This window comes from Poecilia reticulata, chromosome 12, assembly GCF_904066995.2.
Source record: "Poecilia reticulata chromosome 12, P_reticulata-male-v2, whole genome shotgun sequence".
Taxonomy (NCBI): domain Eukaryota; kingdom Metazoa; phylum Chordata; class Actinopteri; order Cyprinodontiformes; family Poeciliidae; genus Poecilia; species Poecilia reticulata.
This window is the reverse complement of record NC_088841.1, coordinates 13,316,529-13,333,293: the sequence shown is the minus strand read 5'-3', so window position 1 is coordinate 13,333,293 and position 16,765 is coordinate 13,316,529. Positions and strand designations below refer to the sequence as shown.

General features: G+C 34.9%; 1 protein-coding gene across 1 annotated transcript in view; it reads right to left on the bottom strand.

The window, feature by feature from the left end:
- The window catches only part of astn2 (astrotactin 2), a 271,553-nt gene that overhangs the window by 189,662 nt on the left and 65,126 nt on the right, over positions 1–16,765 (bottom strand). The window contains exon 3 of the mRNA XM_008424385.3: positions 5,938–6,364. Coding sequence (XP_008422607.2) covers positions 5,938–6,364 — 427 coding nt within the window. The remainder of the gene's footprint in view (positions 1–5,937; positions 6,365–16,765) is intronic.

Below are 16,765 nucleotides of genomic sequence, written 5' to 3'. Positions count from 1 at the left end.
CTGCTTTATATTCAAATACTTCACATAAAAGTATTTGGAGCGCATCAAATACTTCTATGTGAAGTATTTGATGCGCTGGACACGTCAAACGCTCCAAATGGTTCAAATGGTGCCGCACTAGACGCTCAAAGAGCGCCGCAACGGCCCTCGACGCGCCTCCACATAGAGTTTTAATATAAACCAGATGCGCCTAAAGGTCACAATGTGTTTGATGTGAACGCACCATTATATGTCCAGTGTCATATTAGGTCCACCATATTAGGACCAAAGACTTGACCTAATATGATGGATTCATTGCTTTGGGTCAGCGGTAATGTTTAGAGGTAAGATGTGAATTAAGGTTTAGTTAATGTTAGGAATAGACTAGTATTGGTTTGGGTTAGGGAAAATGTCTGGGTTAGGCAAAATCGCAGCTACTAAAATGAAATCAATGCAAAGTTCTAATGTGGGTCAGAATAGAAATTCTATACAGGCTTGTCGCCTGTATAGAATTTTGGTTTCTAAATCATTCTATAAATAATGATGATATAATGTTAAGTTGTTTTTCTGCCAATTGCATAGCTGCAGTACACTAGTAGTCTAATGTGTTGAATGTGCTGAGACACATTCAACATATTAGAAACCAAAAGTTTGCCTTTTGGTTCTGATTGGTTGTGTCTGGACAGTAGCAGAGCCAAATGAATTTTCACAAATTCTCTGTTTCATATTCTATTGTCAACTGTTTAACAAATATTTATCCATCATCTAACATGAATATATAATATTTGTCGAGATGATGGACGAATATTATATAATATAAAGTGTTTGAGGTTTGGCCAAATTTGTGCAAAGCCTCAAATTTTCATAATGCAAAGTGTTAGCAAAACCTGGGCTTGGATAGTGACCTAGGTTAGTGCCACCTGGGTGTGGGTCGCTTTAAAGGCCGAGCTGGGCTTAGCTTGACCTTCTTGCCAACGACAAAACATATAGAAAAAGTATTATTATAAAACATTGCTTTGTGAACTTCTTTGTCATAAAATGTGATAATTTTCAACAATGATGGCTTATTAGTTTGTTTTTATACACAACAAAACACACGGCTGCAGAAGGAGAAACAGCTACACAAAGGTGTCAAGATGTAGGGGATAAAAACTTTATATTCAGACAAAATAAAAAGCCACAGCAATAGTACAATGTTCAAAACAGAAAAAAAAACAAACTGGGTTGCTAAAGAAACAGAGGAGCACCAAAGAAGAACTGAAGAGAAGATGGCAATGTGGCAAAGGTGGAGCTAAATCCCCAGGAGTGCAGGGATTGTAGGTTGTTTTTCTGTTGTGCAAATAAATGTTATGTCTAGTAGCAAGACAAAAGTACAAGAAGGAATAAGAGGGCATGAATGGCACTCTAATATTGATTGGTAACATTCTTGAACATTTTTCAACAGCTGGAATTACCTATTTATAGATTTGATATACCATATGATTAGGATTGAGATTTAGGCACAGACAGATATTTGTGTTACATATGTCTGGTGATTACTCGGCATAAAAAATGAATAGCTAAATTCAAAGAACAGTGTAAGTGCTATGTGCTAAAGAGTTTCAAAATCAAAATCCAGGTCCTAGAGTCATTGAGTAGAAATTTTCCAGGTACATACTAAAGGGATGACTTAGATTTTTTTTAAATAGTATTTAGAAATCCTGTCACAGAACATAGACGAGCCTTTATATGTATCAAGTCAGAAGGACTTTCTCGATAAAGACCAAAAGCATTTTCATGAGAACCAAACAAAAATTTGCTCTCTTTCTACTTTCATTTTAATTAAAATGGCCGTTTCTCATCTGGGTGTGAGGCTGACTGCATGTCTTTTTTTACTACGAGTGTACTCAAAGTAGTTGTGAGTGAATAAAATGTGATTCTATTCATTATGCAGGAAAAAAGCAAACAAGGCCTGGACAAGTCATGAGCCATATATCACTAGTCATTCAACAAAATTCACATTTTGTGTTAAGATGAAAATATATGGTAAAATATTCTCCTGGCTTTTCAAAATTAGAGAACAAAAAAAAACTCATTTGTGAGATTAAGTTTGTAATTAAATTTTAAGCAATTGTGAATGAATTTGTTCAATTAAAAATAAAATTGTGTATGAGAGTAATTTCAAGTCATTTTCATACAATAACAAATTAGTTATTTAATGAATAGAAGAAGAAAAAAACAGACTTATGTACCAAGTTAGCAAATTTTAGAAATGTGGTCCAGAAATCTCACCTGATAGGACACATTTCTCTGAATAGCTGTAGCTGTCAATGCATTACTGTGTTTCTGCAGTATGCCTTTCACTGCATGGTGTGCATGAGTTGACCTTCTGGCAACATTTGCCCTTTTGAAATGGCTTTCTGCTGTGCAGGATATCCTGAGAAGGTTAGGTATGCCTGATGGGTTATGGTGGAGTAGTATGATAGATAACGGTGCCATGAATGCCCGTCACAGAACAAGATTTTTTTTGTATGGGTGATTTGCATGGCCCTATTGCGTCCCTAGAGCTTTTCAAATCTTGCAGAAGAATGAAACTGACAGTTCTTATTCGTTTGCTACTCTGTGTAAAAAGAGCGTATGCAATGCACAAGTCTGTGAGCAACAGTCATATAATCCCTTGAGGAAATACCATACAGAGTTCAGTTGTATCTGGTACCTCATGGCATGGGCAGAAAATAGAGAGACAGTTATTGGAAAACTACATACCAACTGCTGAAAAAGAACGGAAAATAAATGTCGCTCTTGATATAAGTATACAAATATAAACCACTTTAGAATAGAAAGATAGAAAGAATTAATTGTGTGCCTTCTGCTGAAAAATACTAGATTGTTTCTAATTTAAATGCAACATAATTAATTATTAGTAAGATGATAATACATCTAAACCACTTTGTTTGGTGGTTTAGATGCAGGTCTTCCTTGATGAGGAAGACCTGCAGCACTTCCTCATCAAATGCTAATTCTGACAATCAAAAATTGTAGTTCTGTACTTTTACATAAATAATACAATATTTTGTACAGTTGTTATGAGAGGCTCATGTGTTAAATATTGAAATAAGGTCAGCAGTTATTAAATATGAATACTATTAATATTAATACATTGAGCTCAGAACCCAAAATGATACATAGTGCTTCAACAATATATTCAAGAAATCTAAACTTCATTTTTTTTCACAAAAAGAATAACAGTTTCACAAATGATAAACTGTGTTTAAGAAGGAGCTGTAAACAATGATGGATTATTCATAGTGTTATCTTTATGTACTCAATTTATCTTCTGTGTACTCAATTTCTAATTATTTCATCATTTTAATGTCATAATGATTACAACATATGAGTTTTGAAGTCCATAAATGAAGGTTTCACACATCATAAACTGTTTTTTTCTTATTTATTTATTTTTTATCAGATGCAAATTTCAGCATTATTTTTAATTTTTGTTTCAAAAATTAAAGCAAAGGTGTAGCAAATAGTAAAGAGTGTTTAAAAAAAATCATCATGAGCAGTCAATGTTTTGATATGCAAAATACTGAATGTTTTAGATTTTGAACTAAAAAAGAATAATATTAATCAGAGGCTAACTTCAGCACTGGTGTATGCAAATATTTATTTACAGTCCCTACAAATGTTTTTGGACTACCATCAAGAATGGGAGCCTAGCTAATTTTGTTTTTAGTCTATTTCTGTGCCACAGTGTTGCTGCAGAAACTAAAAGTGCTGGAAGCAACTTCAATACAAATTTATCCAAACACAGTCTTGCCAACTACAATTTCTTTATAAGGAAAGACTTCCAGATGACAAATACTGTTGTGTTTCACTGTCACAGCACCTTCTTGCTTGAGTTGTTGATAATGAGACCATTTACATTTTGTCTGTTGCCTAACTCATTTGTTCCCTCTCACATTTTGGTGTTATCAACTTGATAAGATCACTCCTTCAGGAAAGAGATTCTGTTCACATTATCTTCATTCCTTATTATGGATTATTATTTCTCATCACATATGTAAAAGGCCAGGGTTACTTGATGAGTATAACTTAACTGTTAAAAAATCCAAGCTTGTGGTCCTATGGTAATGTCAAATTAAAATCTAATTATTTTGCTGCTAAAATAAATCAATATTAACATAGAAACAGATTTTAAATTATATCAAATAACAACAGGAATTAGGTTTTTAAAACATGTAATGTTCTTCAAGCTTATAAGATTTTAAAAACAGTCTGATTACTATTTCTGTCTGTCATTTGATATCCATTGATGTTCATATTTATATCTGTACACTGAGTTCTTGAAACCAAAAGTCAAATTCCTTGTTTGTCAACACAATCTTGGCCAATAAAGTTGATTTCAAGTCTGATATCTTACGTCAGGTTTTTTTTCCTTCCGCTCTCCTCTTAACCTTAGACAGCATTACATAAACATAATGCCCAAAAAGCAAAACGGTTCACCACTATGTCTGCCATTGTTCTTGTAAACATTATTAAACTTAAAGAATCACAGTAATTATTTTCTCTTTAACTACTCCTTTGTTTCTCTACCTCTATTTCTAAAGTACTGTATTTTCAACAAATGCTGAAATCCAGATGTAAGGTTGACATTTTATTCTATTTTCAGATAAACTTTCTTTAAGTGCACAGAGAAATACTTAGCATGTTGAATAGTTGTGTGTATACTAAGAGATCACAGAGGCATTTCAATCAGGTTTATACATAATTCATTGTAGGATGAATAACGAGGGCATCCTCTAACTCAGTCAGCACCTTTCAATTATTAAAATCTAAGCACCAAAGGTTTAAACGGACCATGTCAACAAATTTGCTTAAATACTTGGAGAGGTTTAAAAAAAAAAAGAAAAGAAAATAGATTATCACAGACAGATTTTTAAAAATGGGCTATTTTTTTTACAATATGTGCCATTTTTATTTATCATTTGCTTTAAATGGATAACCCCCAAACATAGTTTATGTTCAGAAAGGGTGAGCAGGTCAAGCACTCATACCACAGTGTCTACCTGGCTGGTTGCTATCACTTGACCTTCACAGAATATATTAAGCTGCATGACTTGACTTGAAAGTCAAGGACTCTGGGGCTCAAGAGGAATCAGTCTGTCTTCATAATACTGGAAGTTTGCAACCTCTGCCATAAAGAAAATAAAGACTACATGTTTTATTAAGGATATGAGAACCTTACATTTCATAGAGAAAAGATAACATACTGCATGAGATCAAGGATAACATAAGCCCAGTACAAGCCGTGATACGACAGACTTGGATGGGTTGCAAAAGTGCATAATCTAGGCTAGCGGTTTGGAAGATTTAACACTCAGAGAGACCACAGATTTATAAACGCTTAAAGCAACACAACCACCTTCTCTGAGCTACATATCTTACTTTTTTAATATAGTTTTTTCTGAGATCCGGTCAACAGAAGGACACAAGGTGAAGGAGATGCATCTAAATGTTTCAATTAAAGTCATTCTGTCAAGCCCAAAATTGCATACAACTCTGGCAGATTCAAATTTTAAATTATGCTCATTGAGCCATGAAGTTTGTTTTGATAGGAAAAGAGACAGGCATCTCTCAAGAAATAAGCAAATGATGTAAAAGGACAATCATTAAAAAGAATACTTTATTTGGGTTTCATCCAAAATGGCATGTGTAGAATTATGCATAGCCAACTTTTTGCAAGTTTATTTTGACCTTCAAGGTTGAAAGCCCCCCTTTACCGTGGCCTTAATAATTTGCTCCCTCTTCAGACTCAAGTGATGATACTGGCTGGGATACTCCAAAATATTACTTCTAGTAAGAAGAAATATGTTGGCATTCCTGCCAAGGGTATGAATAATTTTGATCTTAAATGTAGAGCAGATTTTTATAACTGGTTTATATTTTAAGAAAAATGTTTCTGGAGAACCAACTTACCCGTTTTTTCAAAGTTGTGCTTGATATTGTCATCCTTGCACATGATGTCTGCATGTCCTCCAATGCTAACATTAAGTCCATATTCATCGAGAATCTTCCCGTCGTTGAACTTGTGGAGCTGGTTGGGTGTAGAGTTAAGCGAGTGTCCAACTCCATCCTCTTCATCGCAATCATAATCATCAAGAATGGGAGTCTCGCGAATGGGCATACCGATGACAGAGCTGCCATGCTGGTGAGTGCCTCGGGAGCCCCGGTAACTGTCGCGGCCCTGCGGACCCAGCAGGACGGAGGGGATGTAGTGGATCTCGTGGGTGGCTTCTGTGCTGGCGCTTTTTTGCGGGATCCGGCGACGCTTGCACCATCGATGACGGGTATACAGGACCAGGGTGAAGAGGAGAATTAGGAGGAGAAGGGCAATGAGTCCCCCCTGAAAACAAAAAAGAGGGAAACACAAAATGTGAGGAAAAAAAATCTAAACACTGCATGTGGTTGTGAGGAACATTTATATTAATATTTATGGTGTTTATCAAGTGCATTTGAGCCTCAAGGTTTCATTTTGTTATGTGGATGACAGAAATCCACAACAAATTCAAACTTGTGCCCCAATTCTTGTTTTCAAAATTCATTGAAATTGTAGGCAATGATTTGTTCACTCCAAAAAAGAATGGGTTCAAATGTGTATTTAAGTCCGGAATTATTTGTGTCCATTATAGATGTATGTCAACTTCTGACTTCTAGAGTACATAAGACTCGTACTGATCAAAAAGCTCTTAATAACATTTATTCTTTAAAAAAAAAGAACTGAATTCATTGTCATTGGCAAGGATATGTTGCATATCCATAAACTGGAACATTAATACAATTTTGCAGTTGTGATATGAAGAGTGATCTGGTAAGCTCAATTAAAAGCTTTTTTCTAATAAACACGATAAAGCCATTGTAATACAATGAGAGCAATCAAGTATGACAAATATTTGTGAACTATTCCCAAAAAAAAAAAAAATAAGAATGACACGGAGCATCATTATCCGTGTCATTCTTATTTTGACATGGATATGTCAAAATAAGAATGACAATGATGATGTTAGCAAGTAATTAGAATATAAGTTTTTTGCACATGCAAACCAGTTATTTTGCAAAATATACTTTAAATTAGCTCTTTCTTAATGTTTTTCATGGAGTGCATAATCTCATGAACCTAAGAAAAGTATTCCCATCCATCAAATCTTACACTCACACACTTCTAAGTTTTTTATTGTGATGTTAGACGACAGGCCGACACAAATCAGAAGCATATTCTAGAAAGGAAAAGGGAGAAGGTTTCAAAAGTTGCAAAAAATAAAATCTGGGGCACCAGCCTCTTCTATGCTGGTACCCTAAACAAAAAAAAATCCAGAGAAACCAATTACCTTCAGAAGTCATCTAATTGACAGTCTATACCAGTGTGTACAATTATCTCCATATAAAAAGAGACAGTCTGTGAAGGGCTCAGAGGCAAAAGCACATTAGGAATAAACAGCATCATGAATACCAAGGACCACACCAGAAAAGTCAGGAATAAAGTTGATATATTAGCTATTATTTATTCCTTCAACAAATGTTATTACCTAGAGGCAAAATGATATGCATGTAGTATATAAAGGCCCAACAAAATCACATTGAACATTATTGCTGTAACTTGACAACATGTAAAAAGGTCCAATGAATCTAAACACTGACCCTAAACTTTGACTGCATATGCAACTACTTAAAATGCAAGGATATAAGCAATATCCTAGTCCTTGGAGTATTTCTACTCCCAATAGAGAATAGTGAGGCAGAAATGAATGTCTTTGTAACAGTGCTATATCCAGGGTTTTTTTTTTTTTTTGTCACACACCGTTGCCCAGCGATTGCTTGTCTGCTTTGCCCTTTCTTTCTTCTCTAAGCTCAGACTATAGCCCTGTAGATTCACCAGGGAGCATCACATTTCTCCATGGTTCATTCAATATGTGGCCATAACAGAAACATCAAACACCCCACCATACATGCAGTGGTTAGAAAATAAATCTATATTCAAAGACAGAGTGGTGGAAAGGGAGAGAGGGCAAGACTTATTCTTTGATTTTTCACAATGGCATCCACCGGGTGTGACGTGATATTGGATTCTGCAAGACAAGGCAACCTAGTGATTTATTTTTAATGTCAGGCTGAAAAAGCGAACGTCAGCACGTTTGCAGCCATACATTTAACATTGGAGCTGTATTTATAAAATGATATGTGCACATGCACGTGAGAAAAAGGCCGGACACGGGAAACACATATGCATGCGTGCATCAGCTCTTGGCTACTCTACATCAAAGCAGAATAATAAATACAAACTGCAAGGGTTCATTCATCACAACATTTAAAATTCCATCACCATGAGGAAAAACAAACCCCTTTCAAATTATAGCTCGTGCGCTCCTAGGTGTTCATAAATCAAATATGCTGAGAGGTGAGGCAGTACAGAGAGGACTTGTACTACGGACAAACTTGTCCATTAATCTCCAGCAGGACAGCAGCTCTTCTGGTATGCAGTCACCAAAATTCTCCTTGTACTCTGTATGTCTTCATTAGTTTTCTTTAAAACAACAAACACATAAAAACACAGAGGCCTATAGTATCTTTTGGTAACAGTGATGTAATAGATCATCACTGTATGCCTCTGAATTACAATAAAAGATAAAAATGTATGATTTTGTGTTTTATATTGGTGGGTTTTTTTGTACTCAGCAATGTATAATGTGCCTGATCTCAATGGAAAATATGTGATGCAAGCCTGACTTTAGGACACAATGGTCAGCACCATAAGTGGTGTAAGACGACATATGTAATGTGCATCTGTCAGATCCAGACTGACAAGTCAACCATTAAATTATTGTGTTCCAGAAAATATTACACTGCCAACAGATAATTTGTCACTGAAATTATGGCGATAAACAATAATGTATTTTTGAGACCAAAAGTCCATAATAATGCTAGTAGATTCTCTCAAAGATCAATAAACTTATTCCTAAATAGCATTTAACTCTGGGACTGGAAGACATTTTAAATATCCAAAATAAATAAACCAACCAAAGGCAAACTAAAATGGATTGTGAAGTCTCTGTAAACAAACTTGCCCTTCAAAATATATTGGCCATTAGGCGGAGAGAGGAAAACAGCCAATACTGTCGGTTAGGACGTCTGAAAAAAGTAAAAGTGTAAATTTACTACTGTCTACTGGGTATCAAATGTTTGCAGCGTTTCTTGAAATTCTGGATTAAAGGGCAACGTCTCTTTGGCAATTAAGCAAACTCTCATAGAGTGTATTACAGTTTGCTCTGGCCTTTTCATATTTTGTTTGTTGATTAGACACCCCAGTGATTGTGGACTGTCAGCAAGACGAAGACAGGCCATTGGTGATAGTTTGTTTTTGTTTTTTTTTCCCCCAAGCTGAGAAATCTTCAATAGATGATTATGTTCTACCATGAGCCTGGTAGGTAACTAATGCCAGAGTTCACTCCCTTATGGGCTCAACACAGGAGGCGACGCCACCTCCTCTCCATTCATTTCCTATGGACTCGTGAAATTCGTCCATGTTTACTTTTGAGCTCATACACATAGGCGTGCACATACAGGCTGACAAATGAGACAGGAAAGTTGAGAAATGTTCATGTATTGTCACTGTCACTGCTGTGGCATTACGTCCCATGTATTAGGGTCACCCCCAGAGGGAGAAAAATTGTCCTTTTTGCTGTCGTTTTGTAGAAAGAGAGAAACAGCGAAAACAAACACGCATGCAACTGGGAATTATCTTCATTTTAATTTATTGAGCTTCTTTGAATTTATCATGTGACTAACCAATTTATTGCCTATTGCAACAGCCCGACTGCTAACTGTAGGTATTTTTCAATTTTCGACATGGAGCGTTAAAGTCTTCAACAGCCTCAATGTTTTTCTGAGTTAACTCGACATATGGATATCTGATATCAATTTTAACAAAACAGAAAGACTCAAGGAATATTAATTTCTATTAATATTAATGTAAAATATAATGTAAAATATTAATGTAAAATATTTCACATTTTACAAGTAAAATCTGAAATATAAAAAATGTAGTTCATCTTGAGAAGTGATGTCGGTCACTCCCACATTTCTTATCACTTCTAATGGCTAAAGTTAATCGCTTTAGGTGCATTATATGAGAACATCAATACCGAGTATTTTAAAGAAACTTTAAACTTTCCACATTTAATTTGGTTGGCTTCTCGTTCTTAAAGTGAGAGTGAGTTTCCTAGAAAGAACAAATTACCTTTATTTGACATTCATGAGTTCTGGGGGTTTAACGGTCCATTTTGGCTTTATTTGGAATAAAAAAAACATCAACATCATTACATTTGTGGCATGTAATTTTGTGATAAGTGGTAAAGCCTCAGAAACATCCTGCCTGCTAAAAGCTGCTCGGTAATCCAGAAGTGAAAAACATATTTCAAACCTCTCTATATCTGTAAATCATTTACAACTTAAGTAAATGCACTTTCTTTGCTTTGGTATCCCTGGAAACCAAGATAATACATAAAAGTCGTTTTTTTGCTTGTTTTTTTTTTATAGTTATTACTTAGATTGTAAACAGCTTTTTCATGTACTTCAAAAAAAACAAAAAAAACACCAAGTTTGAAAAAGGTCTACATTTAGCAGTGACAATTAAGTCAAAATTGTTGTTCTTTACAAGTGATCTGATGACAGGTGTGTTAAGTGCAGACAAAAAGAAAAAGATATTGTGGTGGAGAAAGTGTATCATCATCTAAATAGGTTTTTGAAAAAGGTGGAAAGATAAAACCCAAGCAGCAGGTGGCGAATCTGAGCTTCTTTACATTAATCTTCAGCTGCTTCAAGTTTGGCAACTCAACACAGAGTGTAACAGTTTGTACTTCTGAAGAACTTTTAAATTAAATCACTTTTGTTCAAGGCAATGGAGAAATTTGCTCACATTAATCCACACATAATATGCCTGGTTTTACAAGCAATAGAGTCAAGTTTTGTTCATTTGTGTCTATAACCATGAAAATTATGCATCAGGGATGTAAAACCACAGCACAATAAAGACACATATATTTTTGTAATGTCAAAAATTAATTTTCCTGGTAAGTTTTTGCCTTTTTTCTCTCTAGGGTCCCAGTTTGTTTCTCTTTCTTTTGTATATTTCTTGTCTTACTCTTGGACTACTTTTGTTCCGTCTCCCTCATCGCAATTCCCCTTCCCGTTTGATCACATGTTTACACCATCTTCAACAAAAAAGCCAGGTAAATTCATGTTGGCAGATGTAACCATGAAGGATTTTTTTCTGTTCATCTTCAGACCTGAGAAATCTCTGCAGCTTTAGTCCTAAGTGACTTTACGGGGAAAAGAATGCCTGAAAGCTCCATATATTTCTTCTTTGCTCCATTTGCTCATGCTCCTGAAGAGCTCGATATTTTTCCTTATAGTGATTCAATTTTGTATTCAAATTACACTATATGGTCTTCTGGTTACCTTTTATTTTCTCTCTGCACCTTCACACTTTAGCTTTCCATTAACTGTGCTGTCTCTTACTTTTTCACTTTTCATTCCCCTACCTTTGGTTTCTAGTACACCCTTTTCACTACACTTCTTATTAGATCCTGTTGTCTTCTTATGTTCAAATGGTTCTTCCAAAGGCAAAGCTTAATAGAAATTAAAATTTTAACTCTGAAATAGCAAGCAAAATGTACATTTCTGGGGAAAAAAAGAAGTTAGCTAACTGTAAGAAACAGTGGCCCCTAAAAGTGTACTAACTCATGTTAATATGCCTGGATTTTGTCATAAAAAATGGAAAAACTTTTTTAAATATATTTTTAAAGAATAACAATAGATTTATCTTGGGCAATATAAAGGATTTGGAGATATTTTGAGAATTTTTGGCAAGGCACAAATTCTGAAATCAAGATGTTGGATGTCGATAAAACTTCACCAAAAATGACCGACTGCTAACATTTACTCAATAGGGTTTCTGTAAAATAGTATCACCTACCTGTGATATAAAACATATATTTGTTTCCCCTCCTTTCCTCCACATCAGCTCATTATGTGTAATCCTATTTTTTATTTTTGAACAACCTGGAATTCAGAAAAAAAGTGAAAAAAGGGGATAAGAACAAACAAAAATCTAATCACATTGACTGCTTATATGATCCACTTGATAAAAAAAAAACTTCAAACAGGATAATGCCAATAGGTCAAGACTTCCAAAGCAAAAACTCATTATACTCGATCAATAAGCTTGAGTGGAGTTAATCTAAAATAAAGGTATTCAATCAATAATCTATTGTATTTGGGCCCTCGTGTGAGTTAATGAAAGTAGGAGCATCACATTGAATAAAGTGCTGCAGAAATTTTATGAGGTTTTCAACAAGCCATACAATGAAGGCAAAAATTTGTTTCATTTTAGTGGTGAGTTGTAGTTTTGACTGCATGCATATTTCTCTCTTATCCATGTAGCTGAGATAAGAAATTATTTGCATAAGTCATTTCCTGTGTAATTTCCTGCTCGACTTTTCCTTAAAGGGTATATTAACTTTCATACAACTTTTAATATGCACACTATAAAAAGTCAGGCTTACAAATAATTGTGTATGATGTTCTTTACAATCATTAAATTTGAGATATTCATAGTCACACATCTATCTATCTATCTATCTATCTATCTATCTGAATAGATATATTCAGATAGATAGATATCTGAATATATCTATATCTATTAAAATTTACTGAAATTAATTTTCTGAAATTAATTTTCAGTAAATGTCTGGTTAATTTTTACTGAAAATTAACCAGACATTAAATCACACATTGCTTTTAAAATGTGGGTGAACAAAATAAAAACAAATGATGGTGTCTCTAGAAAAGCCCAAAGAAAAATGTTAGACTAAGATGTGTCCTCTGATAAGCATGTCAGGCGTCCTCAAGCTTGTAATCAGTGTGTCATTATTTAAAAGGTTACACATATTCACTGTGCTGTTTACTAACATGGTATGCACTCGACTGAACATGGAGCACAGGAAGTGAAGAAGAGATTCTGGAACAACCTCCAAAAACATAAAAATGAAACGCAAGAGCCAAAGTAAACTTCATGAAGGAGATCCAAGGAAAACATCGCCGTTGAAAGCAAATCATAAAAGCAAGACTGGAATTTGCCACAGTGCATATTGACAAGAAACAAAACCTCCAGGAGAATGTCCTTTGGACTTATGAGACAAATAGAAGGCGTCCCAGGATTGAATGTTGGGGTATCACACATGTGATTTCTGTCCAGTCAGATGAAAAGTTACCTATTGACAAAAATAAGTTCCTATTCTACAAGACTCAAACCAGTCAAGTACCGTCAGGAAATTACCCCTGGGATGAGTTAATATCTGAATCCGCTTACATGCAACTTTCTTAAGTTTTCTGTAGGATTTCAAGACAACAGGAGGAGCTTAATTGATTTTTTATTTTTTTAAGTTTTAAGGTTGAGTTGTTGGAATAGTGTTATTTTCTCTTGTAAATGGACATAGCATTTGATACTGGATTGGATATTCAAGTGCAAATAAACCTCAGTTTTTTTTGTGTTTATTTTAAAATTGACAAATTCAGCGCAGGTGCTGATAGAGTGGAGTTCAGATTTTAGAGTTACAGGAGGGCTTGTCAATCCGTCAAGTATGGCAAACAACACACAAGCATTGTTAATATTTTTGTTAATGATTTTAGAAAAAGATTTGATCACTTGCATGTTTCAGTTGAGTGATTCAGTATTCACAGTCTCTTGTAGATTTCACCGTGAAGCCGGACCCAACTTTTCCAACATTTTTGTTCAGCCCTTCGACAATGGCTTTTTTGACTTTGTACGAGTGGAGCACTTCTTCGCACAAACATCTTCCTATGAGACATGACCTTCACTTCAATTGAAGCAATGGAATCAATGATGTCTGAAATTTTAGAATGAAAGTTATCTACCAAGGATAAAGGGTAAGTGGAAGAGTAAATTTGATTAAATTTTTCAGCTGTGCTGTGCTGAAAAAAAATGTCAAAGTCCTCAGTGGAAAACAGAAACATTTTACTCTGATTTAGTTTTTAGGTTAGAAAATAAAGTAAAAAGATACAAAGTCCATACATTTGAAGTGATCTAGTCATAAGGGTACAAAGTTTAAAAGCAACCACACATGCTGGGTATATTATATAACTTTCAAAAACTATCAAGAAAAGACACTCCTCCTTCACAGGCTGACAACACCATGTGTTTGAATGATACAGGAAAAGTCCAAACCTTAATTCAACCAAATCCTAGGGGCAAAAATGACTGAGCTTCAGCTTTTTTGCAAAGAAAAAAAATGGCACACATTAGTGTATGTATTTGTCTACATTTCTAATACATGTACTGAACCTACTTACTGACAACAGATGTTGAAGTGTAAAATCTTTGTTTTTGAAAGTATTTAGAGATCAGCTTTATTGATCTTCTCTTCACACTTCAGTTCGTAGCCCCTGTAGATATCCAGCAAAAGGGAAACATTCATCTACATTCACATTATAGCTTGGACTCTATATTCAGGGTATTGGTTATTTAAACAAATAAATAATACAATTCTATAGCATCAAATGCATTACTATACTTTGAGTTTTGGACACTATGCATAGTAACATTTGCCCTTCTGCTTCAAAGAACAAAGCAATATTTGCAGTATGCTTTAGAAATGTACACTCTAAAAAGTGTTTTTTGGGCTTTAATTCATCTTATGGACTTATTTACATTAATTTTACTTAATTCTTTTGCTTTTGCTATGCCAACATACTTTTTTGTGCTCATTTAACTCAAAACTTACACTAAATAGTTGAATCAACTTAATTTAATTGCTTCCATAGGTAAGAAATTCAATTAAGTTTATCCAACTTAATTTATTAAGCTTATCCAACTTAATTTAAGTTTTTTTTTTTTTTTTTTTTTTTTAGAATTTTTATTAGAGCCGAAAGAAGGAACAAAAAAAACACATACATGTATATATGAACTTACATACACATATACACACAATACCTCTCATTTTGAACACATGATGATCGATACACAGTACAATAATAGAGGCATTGTACAGAAATAAAAGTTCCGAAATTACGATCCAACAGTTTCAGCTCCCCACCCAACCCTCCTCCAACCCTCCAACCAAAAAAGAAAACCAACATTCCCCTCCCATCTCAGCTCAACGTCAACCTGATAGAAGAGAAAATAAACAAATAAATATGTCATTAATCCGATATGACTACCCATTTTTATAACCAAATCAATATTCAGCGACAGGCACCTTCAGTCGGGCAAAGCCCTCAAGTTGGAAAAATAAGAAAGAAAACATTGCCATTTTTGGTAAAACTTCTGTGTAGACCCTCGAAGGGTGTATTTGATTTTCTCAAGCTTCAAAAAAAACATCATGTCTCTAACCCAGAGGGATATTGAAGGACATTTTTCAGACTTCCAGTGTAGCAGTAAAGTACGTCTGGCCAACAATGATGTAAAAGCTACAACTTCCAATTGAGCGGAACTTAGCACTGAAGTGGGGTTGAGGATACCGAATATGGCGACCAATGGACAAGGTTGCAAATTTACACACAGAACAGAGGACATAATTGTGAAGTAATTGGACCAAAAATTATATAATTTGGGACAAAGAAAGAACATGTGGCCAAGATTGCATGGGGAGCCTTTGCATTTATCACATATATCTACCACATCCGGGTAAATCTGAGAAAGCCTAGATTTAGAGAAATGGATCCTATGTACAACTTTAAATTGGATCAAACTAAGACGAGCACAGGAAGAGGAAGATCGGATTCTATCAATTACGTCCTCCCAGTTATCCTGGGTCAGCTGGATTCCCAACTCCTTTTCCCATGTATTTTTAATTTTGACGCTAGAATTCACTCTTAGCTTTAGAATAAAACTATAAATCTTAGAAGTCGTACCTTTCTGAAGTGGATTGTATGCAACAATCTTTTCCCAGGGCTGTTCAGGGGGCATAGAAGGAAAATTAGGCAAACATTTAGAGACAAAATTCCGAATTTGTAAGTATCGAAACAAATGTGTACCGGGTAAACTGTATTTGGAAGATAAGTCCGCAAAGCTATCAAATACTCCTGATGCATATAAGTTTCTCAATTGTTTTAAACCTCTGTCATACTAAACAGAAAACGACGGGTCAGAAAGAGATGGAGGAAACAAATGGTTGTTAATCAAGGGGGATAAAGATGAGGCAGCAGCAAACTTAAAGTGCCTTCTAAATTGAAACCAGACTTTCAGCGTATTAAGTACAACTTGATTATTAGTGTAGAGAGAGGGTTTTATAGGTAGCGAAGAAAAAATTAGGCCAGATAGTGAAGACCCATTACACGACGATAGCTCTAATTTACACCAAGGAGAGCTGGATAATTTTAACCAATAATTGATTTTGTGTATGTGAGCAGCCCAATAATATGATTGAAAATCAGGCAATGCAAGCCCGCCACTGAGTTTGCATCTTTGCAATAATGTTTTACGAACTCGAGGAGGTTTCCCATTCCAAATAAAGCCATTAATCAACCTGTCTAAGGAATCAAAAAAGATTTTTGGCATAAAAAGAGGAATAGACTGAAATAAAAAAAGAAATTTGGGTAAGACATTCATCTTGACAATATTAATCCTACCCAAAAGGGAGAGGGGAAGATTACCCCAACTCTGGAAATCAGATGCTGTTTTTGTTATGAGAAGCGAAAAGTTAGCAGAGGCAAGGCCAGATAAAGAGCGTGT